At 39.5% G+C, this 27,708-nt stretch overlaps 1 protein-coding gene across 1 annotated transcript in view; it reads right to left on the bottom strand.

Moving 5' to 3' along the window:
• LOC124123608 (synaptotagmin-9-like) overlaps positions 1-25,756 on the bottom strand; it is a 71,039-nt gene extending 45,283 nt beyond the window's left edge. Inside the window, exon 1 of the mRNA XM_046486816.2 lies at positions 25,396-25,756. Within this exon, the coding sequence (XP_046342772.1) occupies positions 25,396-25,414 (19 nt within the window). The 5' untranslated portion in view covers positions 25,415-25,756. The remainder of the gene's footprint in view (positions 1-25,395) is intronic.
• Between the last annotated feature and the right edge of the window lie 1,952 nt (positions 25,757-27,708).

The following is a 27,708-nucleotide window of genomic DNA, read 5'->3' as shown; positions in this document are numbered from 1 at the left end:
CTAGACCCCGAGACCCCTTTCCCGTATCTTGGCCCGATTCCGTAGGTTCCCTTTATCGTCTCCATGTTATGAATCCCTTGACCCAGGGATCCTTGACATCCTACCGCCCTGGTTGCTGTTCCTTGGTCCTTTCAATCACCACTCCACCCCATTGCCGCCTGCTCGGTATACTGTACTGTAGTGTTCCTTTTTTCTCAGTGGCCAGACTCCCATTGCCCGCCCCCTTTTCACCATACTGTACGCGATACATTGTGCCACCTGGACTCTCGTGGACGTTTGTGTTCACCATACAAGTTCCCTTTATCTGACATTGGAAGCTTGAGTGTGAACACTATATGTTTAGGCCTAAAGAGGTCTCTCATAGCCACACTATTTTCCTTATGATCAGCTTTGACACCTTCATCTTTTCTAAATATTTACAAGTAAACGTAAGTTTAAAATCGCCCTTGAAAGGATCTGGAATATATTTTCTTTTTCAAATACCTTTCATAGATAATTATTAGTACTTAACTTCGAAGACACTCTTCACTACCACACTTCACAAGTGGTTTGACCGTCTTCCGGAAAGCGGCAGGTAAATAGTTCGATCCCCGTCTGCGTCATTCCTAAAGACGTTAAAACTGGAACTTGTTGTTACCCTGCCTGGCGCACGGCATTTAGGGGGAAAACAAAGACTGAGAGGAATATCCATGTTAAACTGCGGCATGGTAGGCAAACACTACAAAATCGGAATTAATCAAGAATAGTACCAGCAGCCACAAACGCGCGCACGCACGCACGCGCACATGAGGGTCGTTAAATAAGTGTAATAATACCGAACCCAAAGTTAAACCCAATTTTACCTCACCTTTATTCCTTCATTGTCTGTAAAACGTCTGAGCGAGAAGTGTTGTCTTGGAGTACCTGTTTGCACTTGTCTAATGGACCAATTATAACTAAACGTTGCCACCCTTTAACAAATGCAAGACAGCAATCGAGCTTCCATCGGCCCATCAGGGTATAACGCTAAATTGAACACCCATAGTCGTTGATATATTGATGCTTCAATATTCGTATATAGCGATAACCCGTTAATTAGGACGGCACCTTTTCAAGTGAAATTGTCCGGAAGAAGACACTTTCGGTATGGCGGGTCATGGCTCGGAAGTACAATACGCACAATGTAGAAGTATTTTACGGAGTACGGTATCCGGATGACACTAGGACTTCCACTTTATCGAAATTCACGGTAGCGGCAATGGTGGTGAGGGGATCAGGGCGAATGTGTAGATCGATTGATATAACTCACTTTGTAAAAGAAGTTACGTTACAAGTGAGTTATTGAGTAAACATCTTACGTCGAATCGGCAGTATTTCAATAATACAGGGACACATGTCTCATAGAAAATGGACAAATGCATTTGAAATACAAGTAATGTGAAATGGGCGCTGCTTTCATCTCTTTGTGGTCATATCCTTACCCTCTAGCATCCAAATGCAATTATCTTTTTATTCTGATACACCTTTCTGCGTGCAATTAACATTTTTTCTAGAGCTGTTATGTATTTTATTAGATAAAGCAGTTTTTTCTGCAAGCATGTCTTTCGTAACCATTGAAAACCCTGTTGCCTCGATTCTCAACACACTGTGTACGGTACGTCAGCAATCCATGAGGAACCCTTGTCTCACTGAACCACCAGTCGTCTAATCAGTGACTGAGAATGAACCGAAAGGCCAGAGATCGTTGACGTTTGATGTCATCAGGAATGACTGATACGCCGTATACAACTTTGTTGACCGTTGAAAAAATACCAGGACCGTTTAACCTTTCAGACGATACAGTTTTATTACCGGCAAAGGTTTGTGTCAATGATTAAAGACCATGGGGGCATGTTAGAATTACGTAAAAGAACTGAAACGATCGGTAGGCAATGTTTCAAGAGACACGTTAATTGGTATTGATGCAACCGAACGTCCTTGTATTGAATCACATCGTACAGTAAACATGACTCTGCATAAAAGGGTTCAGTTACTCATTTTTATATTTTATACTGTATATTGTAACATGAATCAGAATACAGTGAACATACATTAAATTGATATTAATGATTGTCTCGATGGCTGACCCCTGGGGGTTTCCGGGGCAGAAACAGAATTAATTTTGGATCGCGTGATTACTATATGTGTTTGAGTGTTTGGTTGCATTTTACCGCGATACTCAACAATATTCCAGTTGTATGAAAGCGGCCTGTTAATAATCGTGTCTGGACCAGACATTCCAGTGACTGATACCTTGAGCAACATATCGATGGCACGCAATCAACCATGTGACCGAGTTTGACAACCCGAATCAAAACGTCGCCAATTGTGACCAGCATAGATTGCTGAAGACCTATTCTAACCCGGAATTCCCACGGGGAATTACTATATGTGATCTGGTTGAGTGTGTGACGCCGTATGTCGAAAATTCCTTTATTGACGGGCAAGATCCAGATTTGATTACTTACGGACCACCATGATATTAATAATATCACGACACATAAAACAACATTCACACACTTATAACATCAATCATGATATCAAACTGCCCTTTTTGTTCTATCAACCATCTACAAATATAGACGTTAGCTCAGTTGAGTTGAGTTGAGTTGAGTGCGTGTGCTTGTCGGACTAATGCCAATTTTAAAGTGCCACCCCACTGAAATACCATGCCACAGTTTAACATGGATACCCCACCCAGAAACACAAGTCCTTGTTTTATCCTCTCCATGCTGAGCGCCAGGTAGGGAGAGATCAAGTACCAACTGTTAACGACTTTTGCTCTGACGCGGTCAGTATCAAACCACCAAACTGCCGCTTTTCGGGCGGATGCTCTATCCACGGTGGCGGTCCGTCAGTATAGATCCGTGCACCGCATGCTTGTCATGAGAACTGACAATGAGGATCACCTTACAACATATGTGACCTGGCTGATGGGTCGCTACTCATGCTATCAACCACTGGTTTGATAAGTTAAAGGCCGCCGAAATATAGCTGGAGTAGTGCTGAGTGCGCCCTAAAAGAACTTTCACTTACACATAAATGTATCTTGATGTTATTCTTAAACCCTATACGGTTCTTTCAGCAATGTGCCACCGTGACATAATCCACGTGAAAAGGCCACTTGAATGGATGTCTGTCCGGAGCCACAATTTATCAGATTTTTACATATTTGTACATGTTGTGCTATTACGCCAAACACATCAAAACTGTATTATCGTCCCCCAATGCTGCTTAATATATGTATCAAGATGTCTTATGAGAATACTGCGAAAAGTGATGAAAGAGATATCAGCTCATATCACTATTAAATTATTCAGGTCTAAATCCGACGTCATTTGCGACTGGCGTTTTAGTTATATGATTTCTCTCAGGACGTCCCAGGAACCATAGCTTTGTACAACTGAACAGGAAACGCATTTAGTGCAAGATCAGACCTCGGACTGGCTGGCGATACAGTGGCTTGATCCCCATTTACTGATGAGCGCGACGCGTGATGTGAATATACTGGCGGGTAATATGTTGCTTATTGCTTATTTCATGTCTGAATATTGAAACGTATGGCCCTGCTATGGAGAAACACGTGTTTATATCCGTCGCACAGATGTTGGTGTGACCTAGCGCAAGGAATGGGGGATTGTAACGGTCGTTAGGCAGGTATATAAAATTATAAAATGCATTTGAGGATATGTTGACACATTTAACAGCTTTACACACGCAATTGAATTCTGCTGCCGAACATATATTACATATATTACTATATAATCCTATATATTACAGCATATTTAAGTGGAAGGAGCATAAATACTATACCAAATAATATTCATTATTTAATATGATTAATAGGTGTGAAACATGCCCTGAGCACCTACTCCGTATGACTGACACTACAACCCATTAATTACAAGACTTAGTATACATAAAAGTTGAATACTTAAACGCAGTCACTGAAGATGAATAAAATAATGGTTACAATAATATGTGCAATGGTTATATCTGTCACATATATATTTCCAAAGTATTAAAATAAACTAGTGTCCAAAAGAAACGATACCACCTGTTTGCAACGACATAAAAGAAAAACTAAACAATGCAGAAGTTTAGGATTGGTGTTATGCTTTTGAGAAATCCTTTCACAACATCTGTACAAAAATTTCATTTCAATAAAATCTGTACAACCAATATGAGAAGCCTCAAAAGATTGGTGGGGTCGAAAAATGAACATTTCGTTAGAGCACTGATCACAGAAACAACGGGAAATGTCACACCACACGTCTCAAAGTCAAGTCAGTAGCGGGTATGTCCACCGTGAGCATCAATACATGCCAGAACACGCCTACGGACTGATGACGTCAAACGTCTGATGACGTTGGGAGTGATGCGTTGCCATTCCTCGAGGAGACATCGTTCCAAGTCCTGGACGTTGACTGGAGGCACACGGCGACGTCGGATTTGCCGATCGAGGTGGTCCCATAAGTGCTCGATGGGATTCATGTCCGGTGAACATGCGGGCCATGGCAAAACCTGTACGTTGGCGTTGGCAAGGAAGTTCTGTGTCAATCTTGCTGTGTGTGGCCTTGCATTGTCATGTTGGAAAAGGAGTCCACGAGGCTGTTGCTGAATAAAGGGCACCACAACAGGCCGTAGGATGTCATCAAGATAACGCTGTGCATTCAGGTTTCCACGAATTACGACAAGCATCGTTTTGACGTCACCACATATGCCACCCCAAACCATTAACCATCCACCTCCAAACGGCCGGACCTGTTGGATACAGTTAGGCGCCAAACGTTCACCAAATCGTCGGTATACAAGCTGCCGTCCATCGTTTCTGAAGATGAGGAATCTGCTCTCATCAGAGAACATAACACGTGCCCAGTCCCGCCGTTGCCAACGTGGAACTCGCCTGGCCCAGATCAGTCTGTTGTTCCGGTGTCGAGGCGTCAGGAGCGGTCCGCGGTAGGGATGACGTGGCCGGATACCATACTGCCGTAGTCTCCTGTAGACGGTCTGTCGACTGATCCTGTGTCCCAGTGCTGTAGCCGCCGTGGACGTCGCTGTTACGGTGCGGTTCCTCAGGTGTAATACCCGGATGTAACGATCTTCACGGGGCGTGGTTACTCGTGGTCTTCCACTCCTGGGCCTGTCTGACGTCTGACCTGTCTGACGTAACCGCTGCATCAACCTGGTGATAGTGATGCGTGCGCAGCCCAACCTTCTGGCGACGTCGACGTGTGACGCTCCTTGTTGGACCATTCCAACGGCTCTCTCTCTCTCGATGGCTGTCAAACGTGGCATATCTTGTGTTCTTTTTGTTGCTGTGATATCAACGTGTCTGATCAGCCGTTTTATACAGTTTTTCTGCACGTGCAGAACATGCCAGAGAGGGATATGTCACTTTCACGAAATTTACGTTTTTTCCCGGAAGTGATCACGTGTTCCCGGTATTTTTTATCGACTATGCTGTGTTTGGGATGTGCAATACGAATTGGCATGTTTTCATACTTGACAATTCACTAAGTAAAAAACAATTTTGAAAATAAGTTTGTATCGTTTCTTTTGGACACTAGTTTATATATCTTTTGTTGCCCGGTGTGTACTAGGAGTCAACCGTTTCTCATTATATAATTTTATAAGATTAAGAACACGATCACGTTCTCAGTAATTAGATTCCAAACATCTTGCATACAAAGTAAATTATCCCATTATCACATCTTCAACGATGTACCATTGCAAACACTAATTGCTGAATATCGGCTCTCCTCATCTCGAATGACAGATACCTAGTATAGTTAAATGCCTTTTCACAGTATTTTATTCAATGTTACTTACTTTCACAACACAGGTTATTGCTACTCAATTAATGGATCGAGCTGTTTGTGTTCTATTTCTCATGTTTCCATCAACTTTACAATAACTGATAATAATGTTTGATGGGCAACAAGCTGCCGCACGATTTGACATCAGTGCTCAAAAGCATATTATAGCAGAGGACATCATGTTTAAGAGTTACCGCCACAAAATTAGGTTGTGAAACAGAATTGGAATATACCCATTCTGTCCCAGCCATCTGTCATCCAAAGTCTGAGTGACCTTTATAAATATTGTGTAGAGGTGATCCCACTGACAAGGCCTCGAAATATACTGGCCTCCGAAAGAAACGCGAACCATACAAACACATAGAGAAGTATGTACGTTAAGAAGAGATGTTTCCAATGTGTACAATTTAATGACAAAACTAACAATCAGTCAAGCGTTACCATAATGTTTTCATTCTTATCACGATATTCTGCACGTCATTTCCAAATTTAACTCGCTAATCCTGCACGAGACAAATGGTGCATCTCGAATCATGGATCTATAACGTCACATGTGATGCGTTCATGAACATCGGTTCACACAACATAACAGTATGTTCGTTTGTGCATCGAACCAATCTAATATCTCTTGAATATGAGTAATACATATTTTAACCAACACGTATGGTATACGCGTTTCTTTTGTCCTTGAGAAAAAAATAACCATTAAATGTAAGCATCACTACATTAATATTTTCATCAAATAACTTGGTATAGGTGATATGTCACATAATTCTACATATGAGACTAGCATGTTAGCTGAAGATGACATCTGCCCAAACCACGCATCATTGTCTCAACTTTTGATTTCACTCGAAAACCTGAATACATGTCCATTCCTCTTTGGTACTGGATTTCAAAGCTAAAAAATCAGTTCAAAGCGAGAGATGTTGCTTGCCACAGCAAAGGAACCACCAAATCGACGTCTCCAAAATCAATCATAATCCTTAAGAGACTCCTTCATTCATTTCATTTATCCAAGGGTCATTTATCACTAAACACGGTGACCATAGATGTAGTTAAATAACTATCTTCAAAGGTTCAGGGCAATTTGTGAAAAACGAAAGCAAATACCATCTGAAGTTTACTTAGAAAACAATATGTGAAGTGCTGAACTTCCATGTGAACATCTATGTTGAATCTAGGGGTAAAACATTTAGGCAAGATGTAGGCATCCCATGGGCACCATTTGTGCACCTCGTCTTGCTGATCTGGTTCTTCTAAAGTCAGGGTCACAAAAATATCTCCACAATATTGTATGACATGGGGAACGACTTCAACTTTCCAAAAGACAACTTCCCCTCGATGCCGAGCAATATTCCTGCAACTCCAGCCTTAAGTGTGCTATATTTCACTTTTGAGGTACAATCGAGTGCGCCCTTTCTTCGTAGATTGCAAAGAGTGCCATACCTACGGAAGCGTAGTAGGGCCACGGTGAAATTTTTGTGAAATTACTATCTCCTACGTAGGACTTACTATGTCCTACATAGGACTTACTATCTCCTACGTAGGACTTACTATTTCCTACGTAGGACTTATTATCTCCTACGTAGGACTTATTATCTCCTACGTAGGACTTACTATATCCTACGTAGGACTTACTATCTCCTACGTAGGACATAGTATTGCCTAGAATTATATCTCCTACGTAGGACTTAGTATGGACTAGAATAACTATCTCCTGCGTAGGACTTAGTATCTCCTACGTAGGAGAAAGGAAGTTTTACGTAGGAGATAGGAAATCCTATGTAGGAGATAGTAAGTCCTACCTAGGAGATACTAAGTCGTACGTAGGAGATTGTGATTCTATGCCATACTAAGTCCTACGTAAGAGATAGTAAGTCCTACGTAGGAGATAGTAAGTCCTACGTAGGATATAGTAAGTCCTACGTAGGAGATACTAAGTCCTACGTAGGAGATACTTAGACCAAAAAAAAATCACCGTGGCCCTACTACACTTCCGTACATACCACTCTTACTCAAACGTTGTTGGGCCAAGGTTACAAGGCCTCAGTATAGCCTCAAAAAGGTTTTATGGTTGACCAAATTTGACTCATCACGGACAAAAATGATGCAATTCCCTATTTTGACTTGTACCATATTTACCCGTGCTTTTGTTTCAGGTGACTTGCCTTTGCATGTGTTTGTGACGGGTGTCTCTGTTGGGGCATTTCAAGCCCAACTTTTCACGAACACCTGGTATGGTCACCATTTCATAGTGATTCATAAACACGTGCTTATGATATGATCGGAATAGTACAATGGACTTTGTCGTATTTACTGTCATAAAACAGCTGAGCAAAGTAACTTAACACTTCTTTGAGAAATGTCATCTAGGTTATAGATTTGTCTTATCTATATCGATTAAATCCGCCACGTTGCCATGATATAGTTTGACTTGGCAAGGTTTCACTGTATATTTAGATGAACGACAGAGCTTCAGTAATTGTTCATGTGTTTTATACTCGATTCATACTCACGAAACCCGAACCATCACATCTTACCCTCTGATAGTTGTTTTTAATGCTCTGAAATACTGTCTCTCAAACAAAGGGATGTAATAAGAATTTCAAACTTCAATTTGTAAAATGCTATCAATGGCTTGGCATTTCTGTTTCTGTTGTTCGATGATGGAAATATTATACCTAGTTTATTTTAGATCGAACTAGAAATGGTAAAAGTATATGCGTGGTAGTTTTCAACGTATCTTAGCTTCATCAAACTACAGTAGTAGTTATCTTTAACTAGAGGATATTTTCTTGTGAAATAAAATTAATTTATGATTTATACGATTCCCATTATCATATGTATACGATTTCCATGATAATATTTATGCGGTTCTCATAATAATATTTATACGATTCCCACCAGTTATAACTGAATCAGTCGTTTGATCACATTTTGTTAAACATGTTCGTGGCTTTTGGTAGCATCAAGGTTGGAATTAAAAGAACATACATTAATCATGCTTATATCATGTTACCAGTCTTCCAAATGCATGTTCAAATGCCTGATCATCATGTGGCTTAACGTTTAAAATCATTATCTTCTTTTCAACAAGTAACTTTGCTTAAAATGCGTAGGCTACTCGAATCTCCAAAACAATATACAAACATATTTGGTGCCTATTGACACATACTAGAAATGTGCTTGCTCTGCTGTTGGTAATGTGTGCCTCAAATTTGGCGTCAACATCTCTCCATCCACCATTCCCCCATGACAATTGTGCGGAAATTTGCGCCTTGATGGAACATTGACTCTTTTGTCATTATGCAAACAATGTTATCGCCTCAGCGTCGGAAACTCCTGTGCTGGATGTGTTGCTAAGAACGATCCTGTTAAATCTTGCAGGGGTAACCCTGTGCTAAGCTATTGCTGGCAATTATAATTGCATTGTGTGTTTGCAAACTAAATAAAGTGACACTGTTTGCCTTAGGGTCCACTGGAAGGACTCACACAAAGCAATGTAATCAACTGTCATCAACTGATACGGCTGCACATGTGCCTTCACGCACAATATGTGGTGTATTCGTATAACTGTAATCCATGGCCATCGAGGAAGATGAAATGCCGCTGGGTCTGTGTTTGTTTAATCTATGTTGTGGTTTTGAATTGAAGGTTTTAATGTTAACGTCCCCGCATGAACACTCATGGCTCAGTAGAAAACTGGTTCAACTAGTTGATGGTAGCACTATCACATGCGACGGGACACACATGACTAAGTATTACAACAGGAGTATAACTCCTTAGGGGCTTTTCATGATATTCTGCGCCGCGTGCGTGATCGGACTGGAAGCTGTTCACGGCAAACATTCATTAGTTGTAGCGCTATGTGCTGAGTGAAAACGTTAAAATAAGTATTTAAGGTATGAGTGGGCTAGTTTGGTATAAAGCAGCCTTGAATAGTATTTCAGCAAAATAAACGGGCTTCCTCTCACTTGAAGCTGACTAAAATAATTAAAGTGTCTGTTAAGTTTATATCACCACAGTTGCATTTTCTCTTTGTACATAGATACACATTACTTGCAATGTAAGGGTTACGTTCAGGGCATATACCTCTATGTCAAGCGAATACTACTAATGTCAAATAAATTGTAACTACATATACATTCAGGCATGACAAATGTATCAATATACATTAACGATGTATATTTCATTACACCTCCATTAAAAAATCATTTATAAATGAGAACCAGTTCTATCTCAACTATAGCAATCTGAAAGTAATATATCCCACCGTTAGACATTAACGGCACCGTAGGAATACCAGACAGAGCCAGTGTTTCTCACGCTAACCGTTATGTCCAGACTATGCATGGATATTGACGACTATACAATGTGATCAATCACGTTTGATTCCATGAGTTTTGACAAATGAAGCCGTACAATTCTTATAAGATAGACTGTGTCAGAATGGTAATTGTTGCATGTCTTGTCTTTCTTTAATGACCTTCCTGCTTCATCCTCAGATCATCCCCGAAGTATACGATTACGAAACTGTTTCCGTCCAACACGCAATTTGTCTATAATGACGTTGCCAACAGTTGTTTCACTGCATTAGAAGTGCGTGGGAAGCATTGGCCTCACACAGCAGATAATTGACCCATGGTCTGAGGTTATCCGGCTAGCATCATTCCCGTGTCAATCCACTGTCTCTCAGCTGACCAATGCAATGAACGTATGGTAGCTCAGAGAGGTCATTTCCTGTCAAGGCCATTGGTAATGGCCATTGCCTCCATATTGTTTGTGTTCAAGACACACTAATATAGTGCGAAAATTACACCGTTACGTTGTTATATAGTCTATCCCAGTAGTATCCGAGACGTCTGTTGAAAGAGAAGTATGAAAGTAATGTACACATCGTTAATTCAAACTGTATGGGTTATCCACACGGTTCAAACAATCAATTGTACACCCTAACGAAGCACATGTGCAATAATGATTTCACGAGCATTATTGTCATTGTAAAGCAAAGACAATTGTTGACGTAATGCAGACAGCATTGTTGGTGTAATATTTAATGACGACAGTGTTATAATGACCAATTACCATTGTTGATGCCATATTGATTCTGGTAGCTTAAGGACTTTCAATACTGATCACATTACTTCTTCACTACAGATGCAATATAAAGTGTTGATGAGAGATGTCTTATTACCTTCCTGTGTGAAACTCCCTATCGGTAAGGAATTACGCCAACAACGTATAACATGTCATGATCTTCATATATGCAGCTATGTGCACCACATAACACGTTTTATCGCCTTAAATGTGCGAAAAAGGCATTCAAGTAATTTCACAACCTGTCACCTTAATGCGGCAGAAAAAGCATCATTGATGCAGGTCTTAGACGCACACCACCTCAGTGAAACCAAGTCCACCTGTGCGCCATCACCTACTCCCCCCGTTTTCTGTCATCCTACTTGACGACGGATTCAAGCAACCGCATCACTTTGGATTGATGAAGTATTGCACTCGTTTTTTATTTTTCCCATTCACTCTCAGATATGCATTTGTAAACGTAAAAGCGGCGTTACTTTTACTCACTTACTTAACTAAGTATGTTAAATCATGTTAATGCATGACATTAGAGCATAGCCAAAACTTTTAGTTATTTCTGCAGACAGAATAGATTGATGGTGCATTACTGGAACGTCTCCTCACGCCAATGAAAGATCACCTAAATTATGCCCAGACAATCCAATATCATGTCGCTCTACCGTACGTCCTCATTTGCCATTTTCGATGATCACTTCTATAAAAGAAGGTAACTAGAGACCTTATATAAACTTCTGGTAGTTGGAGTTCCACGTTGGATAGGCGTTGGATAGTTTTAAGGATTCTTTACAAATGTGACCGGAGGGTCATGATTAATTTCAACCAGTAATTACCATCCGCTGTGTGTTGTCCCGACAGTCTTATATGGCTCTGTATGATTGATGGGTTGAGATGTGCGCGCTCATTTTCCCTGGTATTAAGATGTCTTGAGTAGCAAAGACATATTCATCTGACTTTCTGATATAATCCCCGGTTGCAGGGTATGCATAACGAATATATCGATGATAACATATTGTTATTGTCTTTTCTTAATATTCCAGCGTGTCATCTTATCGTTTGACACGTTTGACATCGTTTGAGTCGTAATTAACGTACTTATTTGCTCATATTTTTCCAATGTTCCCGTGATTTTTTAATTTTTTATTTCAAGTAATATCATTTTGATCAGCCCTGCATTTATATTGCAAATGCCATCCAGTATTAAAAGTAATTAAACATGCTGTACTAACCTATGCAATTTCAAGATGAAGAGTGTGTACTGCCACGTCTATGAGACGAAACTCTGAAGAGCGAATTGTGGCGCCTCTACAATGTCCCCCACAGTTGTAAAACGTGTATTACTGTTTTATCAAATTGAATTGTCCAAATTCAGTTTGTGTTTTTTAGGTGCTTCCACTTTCATAGATTTAAGTAACTGGAAACGCAACTATATCACAGACCTCCTTGTAATGCAAAAGTGTTTATAGGCAGACGACTTGTTATGGTGAATCTTTTAAGTACCACTTTAATTACTCATTACATTCAAAAATACTTTCTGAAATTTCATATAATTTAATGTAAACGTTAACATATGATTAAGACAACCAATCCGAACAAATATATCAATACAGTAGAACGTGGAAATAACGAACTTCAAGAGACCGGAGGAATTAGTTCCTGTAAATGATTTATTAAAAATGAATCCATGTAGATATTGTTTATAAAATTCTAAACAAAAATCTTATAATGTTCCTTCAGTGACAATGATATGAAGACATAAATCTTACGAACTAAACGATGAAAGATATTATAGGCAAATTATTGTTGTGTTTTTAAATTATGTAGAGTCTGTATCTTGATATAGTTGATTAATTGTTTTTATCGAAGTTATGTTTATTCTGAATCATACATTTTATATTCACGATTCCGTTTTATTTGGCACGTTTAATTTTGAGAAGTAATTAGTGAGTGGTAAATGCGTATTGCCTTCCCTACCGATCCTGGAACTCCTGTACACGAAGAGCCTGAAGCCAATTCCTATCTGACATTGCAGTAGTTTTTACATTTGGGAAATGATTTCAAACCTTCATACGGAACTTACATATCTCCTTCAGCGACATCACAACCAGTTCGTGAAAAACCATATTGTATGAATTATGTATGTAGTTTGCGATGTGTTCAAACGTTTCACGGAGGTGATAGATTATAGTGTCCATATTATAGAGTTTTTAAAAATTATCCACTGATTATTATTGCAAAAAGCTCTAATACATTCATTCCACGCCAGTTCGAAATTCAAAATAGTTTGTTCATGATTTATACAAGTAAAAAGCTACCTACGTCAAAACTTCCCTCGGATTCTTTACACTGAGATGTGCAGATAATATAGTCATCACTGCAAACACTTTGGTATTTAATCACATGTAAGCTTGTCATTAACTCGGACAATGTAGAGTTATGATGTAATCTGGTTACGGAAATGCCAAATAGAATCGATACGACCAACCACCCTCGACACTAAGGATCACGCGATTAGTTGAGATATGTGACAATTACCACAGCTTTCTTCCTGTAGGATCTGTAGTAATGACTTATTTTCCGATCACTACTGTGACTGTCGTTAAATATGATTATCTCATGCAGGGACATGTGTTTGGTATAATGTCATTATTAACAGCATTCCCGTCATATGACGTGGGAGTGTCAGTTTCATGTGGGAGGAAAATCCGAAATGATTTGTTTTACTTTTACCACTATGGAGTAACCCACGAGCACGGATAAGGTACTGATAAACCAAGAAACATAATCATGGTGGAACGAAATCACAGGTTCCTGGCACACCAGTTGGACGCAACTCTTAACGGCGAATTGTGGCGCTTCAACGGTCAATGCCCCCATAGATGTGGAACGTGTATTCATTGAATAAAGAAATGATAGGAATGAAATAGGTGTCTGCATCTGTGGCCCATTGGTTCCAGTGCGTTGTCAGGATCGGCTAGAATTACACATTCATCCCTATTAATGTACGTCAATTTTCGTTAGTTTTATAAGATTAACTGTGGACCTTTAACACCAAGCTGGTATCACGTTAAACGTGATCTTACACTTATTCACTGAAAATGTTTAACTTTTCAGCTGCAATTTTTTTTTTAAAAGAATTAGATTACCTTAAACAGAGCATGCATATATCCTATGTCAGTCCACCAACACAAGTAACATCGATGAAATATACGAACACGTATCGTAAAAAGAATGAGAACTTTAATTCTGAATTATTACAATGACGGTGTGAAACCGATCTATGGCGATTTTCTGCACAATTAAGTTCAAATTTGATATCCAGTATGGACATTGTAAGTGTGAACCTTTATCATTTAGAGGTAACTCTGACACAAGCACTTCGCGCATACGTTTTATATGTAGTAAATCAGGATAACTTACAATTCAGCCTAATGGAACTTTCCCATTGTTAAACATTAAACGAAAACCGGTACAATCCTCCAGTTCGTTCATCAAGTTGCTGAATGGAAACTTTAATTATTGCAATTTTCCATTTACCACTGTAGTCAGTACGTTCTCTGTGTGTGCGAATACTCTGCCCAGGGGTGTCATGATCCACAATACCTATGGCGAACTTTCTGTTTTCAAATGGAGGTTACCACAAGGACATTGTTGTCCTGACACACGGTGACAGTTCATGTTTTAAAGATCAAACCACGGCTGTATTTTAAAGGGGTCTGTGGGACCTTAACCTGACATGGACACCAACTGGAGGAGCATAGCACCCCTTTAATGTCGCTATAAAATGATTGTTCGTCAGAATATGATATGGCACAAGTAGAGTCATAAGTAAGAATAAGATATACGGATGAACAACTTCTTTATTGCAACTAAGAGTGACGTTTCAGTGAAGGTTCTAACAACGTTATCACGCAAGTTATGTACAGGGTATGGTTGACAAGCATAACACTTTGGAAACTGAGCTTTAATGTTCTTTCATTCGGGTTTTGAGGAGCCTTGAATTTCGCCAATGTAAGCTTTTACAAGGCAATTACAAGGAATGTGGTACAATGCTCCTGATGGTTCTTGCTGTTGGCCGGATGGTGGTTTTCCTGTTGCTTTAATGGTGTTCTGAATGCTGTTACTTCTCTTGAAAACTTCGCTTGAAAACGGTGTTGGAACCTACACCGAAACGTCGCTCCCAATTGTAATAAAGACGTCATTCAACTTCTAAATACCTCTCAAAGAAGTAAGGTAGAGTCATATGTATAAATCATTTAGAGACATGTAAGCTGCAGGGCAAAAGACAGAATACACACAAACTGAAATGGAAATACCTGCTTCACGGGGTTCATTGGAGAGTATTGTGAAATTGCGAACCCATGTCCCTTGAGACGTCATGAGCACGTCAACTGTTGTGAGGTACTCATTGATATGATGCATGTAATATCGCCGACGATACCCATATCAAATACATCACAATCGAATAACCATTTCTTGTTTGTTTCATTTCACACAAACAAATTGCTTCTAAGACAAACAAGGGTAGCTTGATGTCGTGTTAACACTTATCGGGATTTAAAAAAGGTCCATCAACAAAAAATGTGTCCCTTTCAAACTGAATATCTCTAATTTGGAATGGGGCACGGATGGCCCACTTGTCCAGGTTCTACTACACCAAGTCAGAACCAGTTGGGACAGTGCGGTTTCAGTGCAGATCGAAAGATATCTGCAGGCTGTGATTGGGGGATATTGCGTAAGATTTTTATGTCTTTTAAATGTACATCCATCCAGCTATTAAAACTGACCATGTTTTTCTATATGCAGTACTGTCTTTGTCGACATGATGACTTATGCTGAATGTGACCACAGATATTTACAAGTTGGTGACATTTGGTGTGAAACTCGGGGTGGTGTGTTTAGCTTCCTGTACTCGGAAAAGGAGCTTGCTCAGCTCGTCATTTTTTTGTTTTTATTGCTGCCCTAAGGCCAAACTGTGCAGACACGTTCATGTAACAGCTATTGAATGCTTAGTTACTTATTTAAAAAAAATATAACTTTACCATAGAAGTCTGTGGAAAAAACATTTGGTTGTGTGTAACCTGTGAGGCGCCGCAAGTTGTTGTGCAGAGTTGCGTCCCTTGGGCACGCCAGGAACCTGTGATACTGGGTTAGAATCCAGGTCCGCCCTGATTATGTTCCTAGGTTTGTTAGCACCATACCCATATTCGTGGATTTCACCTAAGTGCTCAACGTCTAAGACCTGTATCACTTCGGGCTCTCCTCTCCTCATTAATCTGAGACGCCGTGATACAACTGGAATAGTGTTCAAAACGATGTTAAACCCTACTAATACAGTGAAGTACTTTGAACAGTGAAATACCTGCTAACATAGATAGAAAAGGTGTAGCATTTCGTTAAATGTGCAAGAACCCTTAAATATCGACTCCTTGAACGTCTCGCATTGCAAATAATTAAATTCATTTCTGTCGAAATCAATTGATTCATCCTGATTGTTAATTGTAGGTAAATATAAATATTTTCTTGTGATGGCAGTAACCTATGACTAAATGCGGTGGTGTGGATAGATATAATGGTGTTAAACTGTCGCAGAGTTTTTTACAAACTAAAGACCGTTCAAAATGGAATATAAAATCATTTTTCGACATTCAACTACGGTCTCTCTGGAAATGTCACCATAGCATTTTAAGAGTAGGAAACCTTGTTCCTTTGCTGAAATTAGTCGGGCATATAGCAATTCGAATTTCGTGTAAAATACAGTTATTTTGATATTGAAACATAAAAGGTAATGTTAAGATTAAAGTCTACTCTATGTATTTCTATATACCTCAGTATCAGTGGAACAAAATAGCAGTAGGTTCGTGTCATTTTAAAGAAGCATACTTTAACAAACTATTGTGTCATCCAAAGTGCCTATTTGTAGTTAATTGGTTAACATAATTATGTTTTGAGAACCTAATGAAATATTGCTCTTTTAAACCTGTCGTTGGAGAGACTGAATAATCAAATGAGAACAATGTGATGGATGAAGGGTGTTTCTATTTTCGAACTTTGGTAACCCCATAAAGAGATAATGTTTCATTACATTATAATGTTAGTCAGCAGAAGTAAAACGTGGATTCAGAAAGCTGTCCAAACCGGCCTCAATTCAAGTAGCTGTGGTGTTGACATGATATGTCCGACGAACAAAGTAATATCCATTTTGTACATGTCTCATCATCATCTCACTTTTCAAAAAGGAATTTATGTTTTCCCTTGTGGCTGTTATAGCCTATCGCCTAAAAACCTTCCTACTTTTCATCAGAAGACATACGTCAGGTATCGTCAATAAAATCCCCCCTGGGAGAACCCATTGGTTTTAAGAAAAGGCACAATCCGGTAAATGCATATCGTGTAAAATAAAAGCGACAAAAACCTTTTCCATAGCCACAGTCGATTGTACGATTCCGACTTCACCACGAGCATGGATTTATGTATCAAAGAAAGATGACACGTCAATTCGCATCCAAGAATAATGGTTCACATACTTTAGTGTATTGCATGTGAATGCAACATTAAATTTGTGCCGGGTGATATTCACTATACGTAGTATATTTCACAGTATATTTCGTCAGTCAGTTGAATAATTTAAGTTAAATTTGGGCAAATTACATAGCGCATTTAAATAATTGGACGTTGTCGTACATTTTTCATATTTAGAATGCCATTGCATAACATTTATTGACAGATAATTATGACAAGGATAAATTTAAGATTTTGTAGAAATTGTTCATATTCGTAACTTGTATGAATTCAAATATATGCATAGCATTACTTCAGTGTTTCTGAAACATGTATTACAATGTTATTACTGTTACGTGACAAAAATATTTATTATTTTTCTTATCGTACGGTTCCTATGACATTAATGCTGAAACAACAGTCTACCTGTTAATCAGATATATCCTGTATGATGCATGTTCCCGTACGTTCATGTAAGTACCTGTATATTCATGTACGAGTCAGCATGATCCCGTACGTTCCAGTAAGTACCTGTATATTCATGTACGAGTCAGCATGTTCTCGTACCTTCCAGTAAGTACCTGTATATTCATGTACGAGTCAGCATGTTCTCGTACGTTCCTGTAAGTACCTGTATATTCATGTACGAGTCAGCATGTTGCCGTACGTTCATGTAAGTACCTTTATATTCATGTACGAGTCAGCATGTTGCCGTACGTTCCTGTAAGTAACTGTATATTCATGTACGAGTCAGCATGTTCTCGTACGTTCATGTAAGTACCTGTATATTCATGTACGAGTCAGCATGTTCTCGTACGTTCCAGTTAGTACCTGTACTTTTATGTACGAGTCAGCATGTTCTCGTACCTTCCAGTAAGTACCTGTATATTCATGTACGAGTCAGCATGTTGCCGTACGTTCATGTAAGTACCTGTATATTCATGTACGAGTCAGCATGTTCCCGTACGTTCATGTAAGTACCTTTATATTCATGTACGAGTCAGCATGTTGCCGTACGTTCATGTAAGTACCTTTATATTCATGTACGAGTCAGCATGTTGCCGTACGTTCATGTAAGTACCTGTATATTCATGTACGAGTCAGCATGTTCTCGTACGTTCCTGTAAGTACCTGTATATTCATGTACGAGTCAGCATGTTCTCGTACGTTCCTGTAAGTACCTACACATTCATGTACGAGTCAGCATGTTCTCGTACGTTCCTGTAAGTACCTATATATTCATGTACGAGTCAGCATGTTCTCGTACGTTCCTGTAAGTACCTATATATTCATGTACGAGTCAGCATGTTCTCGTACGTTCCTGTAAGTACCTATATATTCATGTACGAGTCAGCATGTTGCCGTACGTTCCTGTAAGTAACTGTATATTCATGTACGAGTCAGCATGTTCTCGTACCTTCCAGTAAGTACCTGTATATTCATGTACGAGTCAGCATGTTGCCGTACGTTCATGTAAGTACCTTTATATTCATGTACGAGTCAGCATGTTGCCGTACGTTCATGTAAGTACCTGTATATTCATGTACGAGTCAGCATGTTCCCGTACGTTCCAGTAAGTACCTGTATATTCATGTACGAGTCAGCATGTTCTCGTACGTTCCTGTAAGTACCTATATATTCATGTACGAGTCAGCATGTTCTCGTACCTTCCAGTAAGTACCTGTATATTCATGTACGAGTCAGCATATTGCCGTACGTTCCTGTAAGTAACTGTATATTCATGTACGAGTCAGCATGTTCTCGTACGTTCCTGTAAGTACCTGTATATTCATGTACGAGTCAGCATGTTGCCGTACGTTCCTGTAAGTAACTGTATATTCATGTACGAGTCAGCATGTTCTCGTACGTTCCAGTTAGTACCTGTACTTTTATGTACGAGTCAGCATGTTCTCGTACCTTCCAGTAAGTACCTGTATATTCATGTACGAGTCAGCATGTTGCCGTACGTTCATGTAAGTACCTTTATATTCATGTACGAGTCAGCATGTTGCCGTACGTTCCTGTAAGTACCTGTATATCATGTACGAGTCAGCATGTTCCCGTACGTTCCTGTAAGTACCTGAATATTCATGTACGAGTCAGCATGTTCTCGTACGTTCCTGTAAGTACCTATATATTCATGTACGAGTCAGCATGTTGCCGTACGTTCCTGTAAGTACCTGTATATTCATGTACGAGTCAGCATGTTCTCGTACGTTCCTGTAAGTACCTATATATTCATGTACGAGTCAGCATGTTGCCGTACGTTCCTGTAAGTAACTGTATATCCATGTACGAGTCAGCATGTTCTCGTACGTTCCTGTAAGTACCTGTATATTCATGTACGAGTCAGCATGTTGCTGTACGTTCCTGTAAGTACCTGTATATTCATGTACGAGTCAGCATGTTGCTGTACATTCCTGTAAGTACCTGTATATAATAGTATTCATGTACGAGTCAGCATGTTGCCGTACGTTCCTTTAAGTACCTGTATATTCATGTACGAGTCAGCATGTTCCCGTACGTTCCTATAAGTACCTGTTTATTCATGTACGAGTCCGCATTTTCCCGTACGTTCCAGTAAGTACCTGTATATTCATGTACGAGTTAGCGTGTTCCCGTACGTTCCTGTAAGTACCTGTATATTCATGTACGGGTTCCTGCATTTTCTCACACGCTCCTTGTTTTTGCATACTCCTGTATCAGGTTATACGTTTTTCTCTGTGTGTCAGCATGTTTCTGTGTGTTTTAGTTTATGTTTGTTCCTGGTGTTTTTGTTTTCTTGTGTATGGTCTAGTAAATTAAATGTTCCTGTGTTTCCCTGTAACATAGGTTTTTGGGGACTTATTCTAACACGACATCCCAACTATGAGATAATGTCTTTGGTCGTAGAGTAATATATTATTGATATCCTTGACCGTAGAGTGATACTGATTTTAACTGATCGACGTCATCGGTCGAAAAATATAATTTCTTGTAATCTTTGGTCGTCGATTGATAATGTCTTGAGATATGATGGCCGTGGAGATATGTCTTAATATCTACGATCGTAGGGAGATAATGTGTTGATACCATTTACTCATAGAAATATATACTTTCTCGACATCTTTTGTCGTAGGAACATAATGTCTTGATGGTGGTAGAGATGTAAAGTCTTGATTTAATGCTTCGTAGAGAAATAATGTCGTGACATTTTTAGTCGTTACAAACTCCAAGGAGAATCACGAGATTTAGTCTACAGTCACAAGATCACACCATGGCACACACTCTAACAACTGTGAAAGTGGATGTTGTTCTTGTCACTTGTGGTGCACTTCATCCAAATGCAATACATCACCAGTTAACAACCTTGACTTAGAAAGTCTGATTCGATCAGTTTGCTATTTGCCATGATGTATGGTTTTGATCTCAAGACAGCCGACGTATGACCAATACACCATATAACTTAATAACACACGAGACTTCCTCGCTGTCTCTCCATCAGCACCACGAAGTGCTTTACTAATCCGACAGCCTCTTATGCAGCAATCTTGAAGGTAACAGAACGCTAATTTGATTAAACACAACACGTCGTGATAACATAAGACTATCCTGAGTTAAAGGTATGGAGACAATTCATGACAACTATTTATGTTGTGGTGCCTTACATTTGCTGCAGTGCATATAATTATATCGTTGCATACTACAGAGTCGTGTATTTGGAAGACAGTGTTTTGTGTACAATGTTGTTAATCAGCAGTCATCATATGATAAAATGGTACAGTTAGGCACGATTCATTATGGCATATTACCTTGTGATCTTTGGGAATAGCTGACTTTGCTGAAGCTGTTGTTGAATGCTTTCCACGTAATGGTGTTTTCTTTTCATTTTTCGTTTACTGTGTCGTTTACTTCATGCCTTTCCACTTTATCCCATTCCCTGTTTTGGGTTTGAGAGCTCATCGATAGTGGCACATTTCACACATTTCTGTTCTCTTCAACACGCACAGTATTCCCCTAATGATTGCTCTGAATGCCAGGTTGTGATTTACATTGAAATGCAAGCCAGAGCGATATTCAATATCAACCTGACTCTACTCTAAAACCCAAAAGCAACATGCAACATGCAGCATGTCACATTCCAAAGAAGAACCACGTATATTCAATACAGTCTGCCTCACAGACCCTAGAGAATAATTTGAAAAATAAATCTTACTCGAGTCTGGATTGATTTGGGAGCTGAAATTAAACATTGTTCTGGGCTCCATTTGGATTTGACTTTTCTTTTTGTAGAAAATTATTTGTAAATGAGAAAACTTTATTTCTAGGACTTATTGTTAGTCGAAAGTCGAACCCCGTGGTAGTTAAAGCAATTGCTTAATGTTTAGGATCATCAATATGTTTTCAAGAACCTTTGTTAAATAGTGTTTGGTGTTGGTAGAGGACCCGAGGTCACAGATCAGTGTTTCCAATAAAGCACAGCAGAAAACACGAGTGAGTACCGCCACTTTGTACAATACCTACCAGTACATGTCAGTGTAAGGTGGAAGAAGGTAATGATTGTGTCACACGTTTACAACTTCGGGGACATGGTCGAGCATGGATATGGTTCTGATCATCCATGAATCATTATAGGGGAAATCTGGGATTCGAACCCACGACTAGTGGATAATGATGTGGCTACGCGAGGCAACTCTGCATAGTTCAGTATGGATGATAAGACCGCTTGTGACGTGGTACGGGTGGCTCAGTGTACGCGTCAGCTTCTGTTGGTTCGAATCTCAGCTTATATCCATTACTATGTCTTGATGCACCAGCATTTTAGGGAAGGTTATGACATAACTGGACATGAAAATAACCTCGAACTCAAACATGTATAACCATGATAAATTGCAAACGCGGTACCAGATCTCTTAACACTCAGCTTTTACATTATTTATGACGATGTACGATCTGCTAGGAGTTTATTCAAAATAATGCATACAGTTTCCTAGCTTACATAGACTTTAACTCTCATGAATGACTATCATCGAAGGCGAACGACGCAAGACAGTTTATATTCAAGAAAGTTTGCGTGAGACATCGCTAATGCTAAAGCACTGGAACAACGATTTTATGATTGCATTGAACGTGTCATTTGATTATAGACCCTACGCAGATATGGTTTCAACTTGATGCTTGCATTGAAATCAAGGGCTTCTTGAAGTACAGTTTTAACCTTTATCTGTCATTATTTCGCACGATGTTACACACATAGATGCATCGACCATGCAATAACACAATCCTTCAAAGTTTAACGTTACCAAGGCCACATCAGAAGTTGCGGATTACCCATATTACTGACTAAACATGGCATAAAGTAGCAAAAGATGATGATGTTCTCTCACTACTTCATCCTGTTTTTGTACAAACTTCAAACGAACTCAACAGACATGACGAATAAAAAGACGCATACCAGGTGTACAGTTGTTCGGTAATTGTAAACGTCAATGCTTATAACACGGAAAGTAATATTTCCAATTATGAATCATTAAAACGTTGCTGCTGTGTGTGGAGCGCTGAGAAAGCAATGCATTGTCTCCCCAATGGTATAATTCCAGTCACTGAATGTATTCAAAGAAATATCCCTCGCTCCATCTTGACATTACTCCATCTTCATGATCAGTGAATCATGAAATTAGATTTGAATGCGCCATTCATAATAACAGTGGCCTATTGCACTTGACAAAAATGTATCTGTCGTGATCACATGAAATTCAAGGCTTCATGTGGCCTTTTCTCCACCAGTGTTCTGCATATTACGCTCTTCACGAAACCGAAGCTGTCACATAACACACTGGAGGATTATTAAGTAGTGTGAAAATACAGCGATCACATTTCTATTTCTAATTAGGGCAACATTATAAAATCGAGACCGAAGATCAAATTAATTTCGATTCCTTAAATACAAAGTCTAATCTGCACCACCACAGACGACACAGCGAAACGTGGCATGCAGGTTTAAAAATAAATCTAATTTAGTAATTTGATGTACTTCAATTAAATTGAAATCGAAAGTGAATGAGCTATTATTTTTTCACAATAAGGATCTGGCCTGTATAATGGATCGGACGGTGATGAGGAACAGCAAGTATTATTGAATTGCATAAGAAATGTATCAGTGATACATATCTGATCCACCAATAGTGAGTGAGTGAGTATGATGTTACGCCTCTTTTAGCAATATTGCCGCAATATCACGGCGGGGGACACCAAAAATGGGCTTCACACATTGTACCCATGTCGGGAATCAAACCCGAGTCTTCGGGGTGACGAGCGAACGCTTTAATCACTAGGCTACCCGACCACCTCGATCCGCCAATAGAGGGGAGATACGTGTGGGTATACCGTGGGTTCCTTCAAAACTGTCACCACTGGACTACAAATAACATTGACAGTCAAATTAGTCATAATCTCCCTTACGCTAATATAGGTACCGGTGATCGTCACATTGTAACGCTGTCTTATTTTGTAAGCTACATCTGATACTAGAGGAAATTAGATCAACGAGACCAATCCTCGAACTTATCGAGGTTTAACACTACGCCAACTTTCAGCTTTCACACAAACCTTGTTCATCCCCAGATGCTAAGAGAAAATTACGCTAGCAGTAGTGTTCATTCCCAGATATCATAGTTGTAATATAGAGGTTTCCAATTCTCTAACTAACGATTTTGCACCCATACCGCCGAGAGAGCACGAGGCAAAATTAAATTATACATGACTGAAAAATGGGTTAAAACAGCCACGTGAAATACATTTTTGTTGGAAAAAAGGGTATTTGCGACAAATATGAAGATGTTATGCTTTTCTTATAAATGGGAAATATTCTTGAGCAGAGCAACATTGTCGTGACGAGAAATACATTTCTGAAAGGACGCTTAGAGCAGACTCCTAGTCTTCCTTAACGCTTGGGATAAGGCTTGACACTGATGAAAGAAACGCAAAGATTGACTAGATCACACCAGCTTCCATTCCCCCGACACTATTTTTGCGTGCTTCAGAGTCCTGGTCCCTTTCATTGATGAGTAAAGGTGAAGACTTCCTAAGATCATGTCACCTTTAGGCAAACCACAACATGCATGTGGATAGTTTTGATATATTTTAAGTCGAATGGAACAATTATTTGAGACTTCTTGGTATATAAATTTCATCAGAAGAAAGTCGTCTTCTGAGGATTCAAACATACGAGTATTTTACATTCAGTCAGTTGGTTATATCAATGAAGCTGGTGGCATTGTTAACATTTTTTCTGTAAGGTAACGCACGTGAACAGCCACTTTTAGAACAGATAAAACAGTTTCGAAATATTTGAAAGAAACTATTTCTAGCTTGTAGCCGCTTAAAACTGTGCCAAGGTATGTACGACTGTATTTAAATAAATTATGAACCGTCTCATGACGAGGGAATTTCCATATTTTAACTGATTAGCTGAAATATTGATTTCATTTTCGACTTTGAGTTCACCTTAATTGCCTAACTGTTTCTTGAAATGTAAACACAAATATATCAATCTGAAAAGGACTATACACACAGACATCGTTCATGAAGAATGCAATAAAAGCAATGCCTCCCACTAATACACAAACTGGTTCTTGAATCATCATTATTCCTCCTGATGCTAATCAGATAATATATCAACGAATAGCCATATGGTATCATGCAGAACACGAAATATGATGTTGCCAGTCAACCCAGTGGCACTTGGTTCTACTTGCCAGCGATTGGGATGAAATATCTCTCTCAGGGAAAAGCCGAGCATAGTATAAATCATTGTCACTGACCGTGTTTTTATAGTGACCGTTAATGAGAGTGGTATTCCCCGGGGATTTCAAACATATCATACGTTGACTATACCGCAGGGTATGCACACGAAACAATATTTTGTGAATGTCAAGAATTGATTCATAAAAAAAATACAATGTCCTTCAAAGACACTCACCTGTTGGATGTGGCATCATCGTGTTTACCAGCTGCTGGTATTCTCCAAGCTGCTGAAGTTGGCCTGAGTAGATGTGTCGTATTCTACGTCGTCCCCAGCATTGCAATGACTTTAATGCACGCTGTAATGTTAAATGACATGAGCATTGTCATGACAAGGACTATATGTGCATCGCCATCCGAGTGATGAATCTTTCATTGCAAACAGCCTGTAGATGGCACTGAGCAACTCTCTGCGACTCCTACTGCTATGGCAGTATCTATGGTAACGCAAAGTCACCCAGTACAGTCATACCAGCTTGGGAGGGACGGTTCGGGGACATCCCCCTCTCATTTTACTTATCAGGTGTATACTGCAAGAAATCGATCACAGGACGGGTTTTGTTGTAGTATACCGCCAACATGGGAAGTCGAGTGTTTAGGCTGATCGCATGTGGGTTTGGAGATATCGATTGACAATATGGACACACGGCGCTTGGCGTATTGGCCTCCTAGAGGTGTTCATGCTTAGGCTAGAGTCTCGCTGTTCAAAACAGGAAATTGAATTAAAAGGGAGGACAGTGCGACTTTTCAGTACAAATTATAATCACAGACGTTTCTCTGAAGGCGAAAGATTGTCACGACTTAGTTAATGCCAATTTGTGTTAATAATAAATTAGCAGGGACTGCAATATCATATCTAATTCGCTGTGCAACCTATGTAGAAATGAAAAAGAATCATCTCAAAGATTTACGGCCCAATGACATATACGTTTTTTCCTGGATCAAACAAGGTTACTTTAGCTTTGTATTCGAGAACTTCTTTACCTTCTCTGTTATTTGCCTACAATATAGTATACACTGAACTGACAGAACAACTTGTAACGGGTTAAAACAGTATTTTACACGTGTGAAATGTAACGTAGGTCACTTTGACGTTTACTTTGGTAGATCACCAGAGCATGGGTGTGACACTGACATGATAACTGGCAAATCTGGGATTCGGTGCCACGGTTATAGGAATCTGGATTGTTATCGGGTTTATTCTAAATGTGAACCCACAACCAGCGTACCTGGGAGTATTGGGAGACATGCGACTGTTGCCACCTTAGCCCAATATTCCACTCATGTGCCTTATTATCAACCGGAAGAGGGGGTGATAACGTGAAACGCATACATCCCTTATCTACTCAAATTTATTACGGCCCTACGCCTGAGCTCCAGATCAGGTGCCTCAGGCGACTGGACCACACCTACCCCTGTCCACCAGGATGTTAAAGCTCCAACATTAAATCAACCTATCGAACCCAAACAGTGATAACTATTGTTTACCATTGTTTTACGTTGAACATGTTTTAGAGCCCGGAGTAGAATATGTAGTCCATTCTAGTCGTAAGAGCCAACTTATGAGAATCATGGTTACGCACGTGTCACACTATCCCAACAGCGCGGATACATGTTCATTCCATCAACCACTGGTCTGGCACTCCCATGCCCGCTTATTTAGAAGCCGTTTTATATATGTACACAGACGATGCATCATTCACGTACCTACTAATGTTTGATGTTATTATATATAACAGTCGTGATGTCGCTTCAGATTTGTGGTTTTCTCTCTCTCTCTTTCACTCTCTCTCTCCAACTCTCGATTTCTCTCTCGCTCTACCTCTCAATATAGACATGTATAATTATATACCTATATGCAGAGAGAGAGAGAGAGAGGAGGAAGCGAGACACACACACACACACACACACACACACAGAGAGAGAGAGAGAGAGAGAGAGAGAGAGAGAGATAATCTCTGTCGTTATATATATACTCATTCATGTCACATATGACATATTTGACATAAATCCTCAAATAAATTGCCTCCTAATATATTTTGCAACATTGTACATGCGATATAACAATGCATACTACCGATGGTATAAGTTGTATTTTTGCAAAACATGCGTGGCAACAATGCAATGCGATCGTTATCAGACACAACACAGACACTGTTTGCATTAATGTCACGACGGTCTGCCCACACAGATGAATACGGCGTGGTACCGGAAAATTAGCACTCCGTGGGCTGTGCAATGTTCGCAGTCAATATTATCCGTTTACAACCTACTATTCCCTGCTATTAATCACAAAAGGCTATCAACCTCTCTTGTCCATTTCATCCTGTTTAATTCCAACAGTTTATCACTACGATAAAATCGTATGTAAGAACTATTCTTAAAATAATATATTTTAATTGTAAAAGACCGTAGTCTTGATGTCAACGTCAATACATCACGTGTTCTGGTCACTGGCCGGCTTTGAATTTGTACGTTATATTGACACACG

Source organism: Haliotis rufescens, unplaced genomic scaffold, assembly GCF_023055435.1.
Source record: "Haliotis rufescens isolate VD_foot unplaced genomic scaffold, xgHalRufe1.0.p SCAF_5, whole genome shotgun sequence".
NCBI lineage: Eukaryota > Metazoa > Mollusca > Gastropoda > Lepetellida > Haliotidae > Haliotis > Haliotis rufescens.
This window is presented reverse-complemented; position numbering and strand designations above follow the sequence as displayed.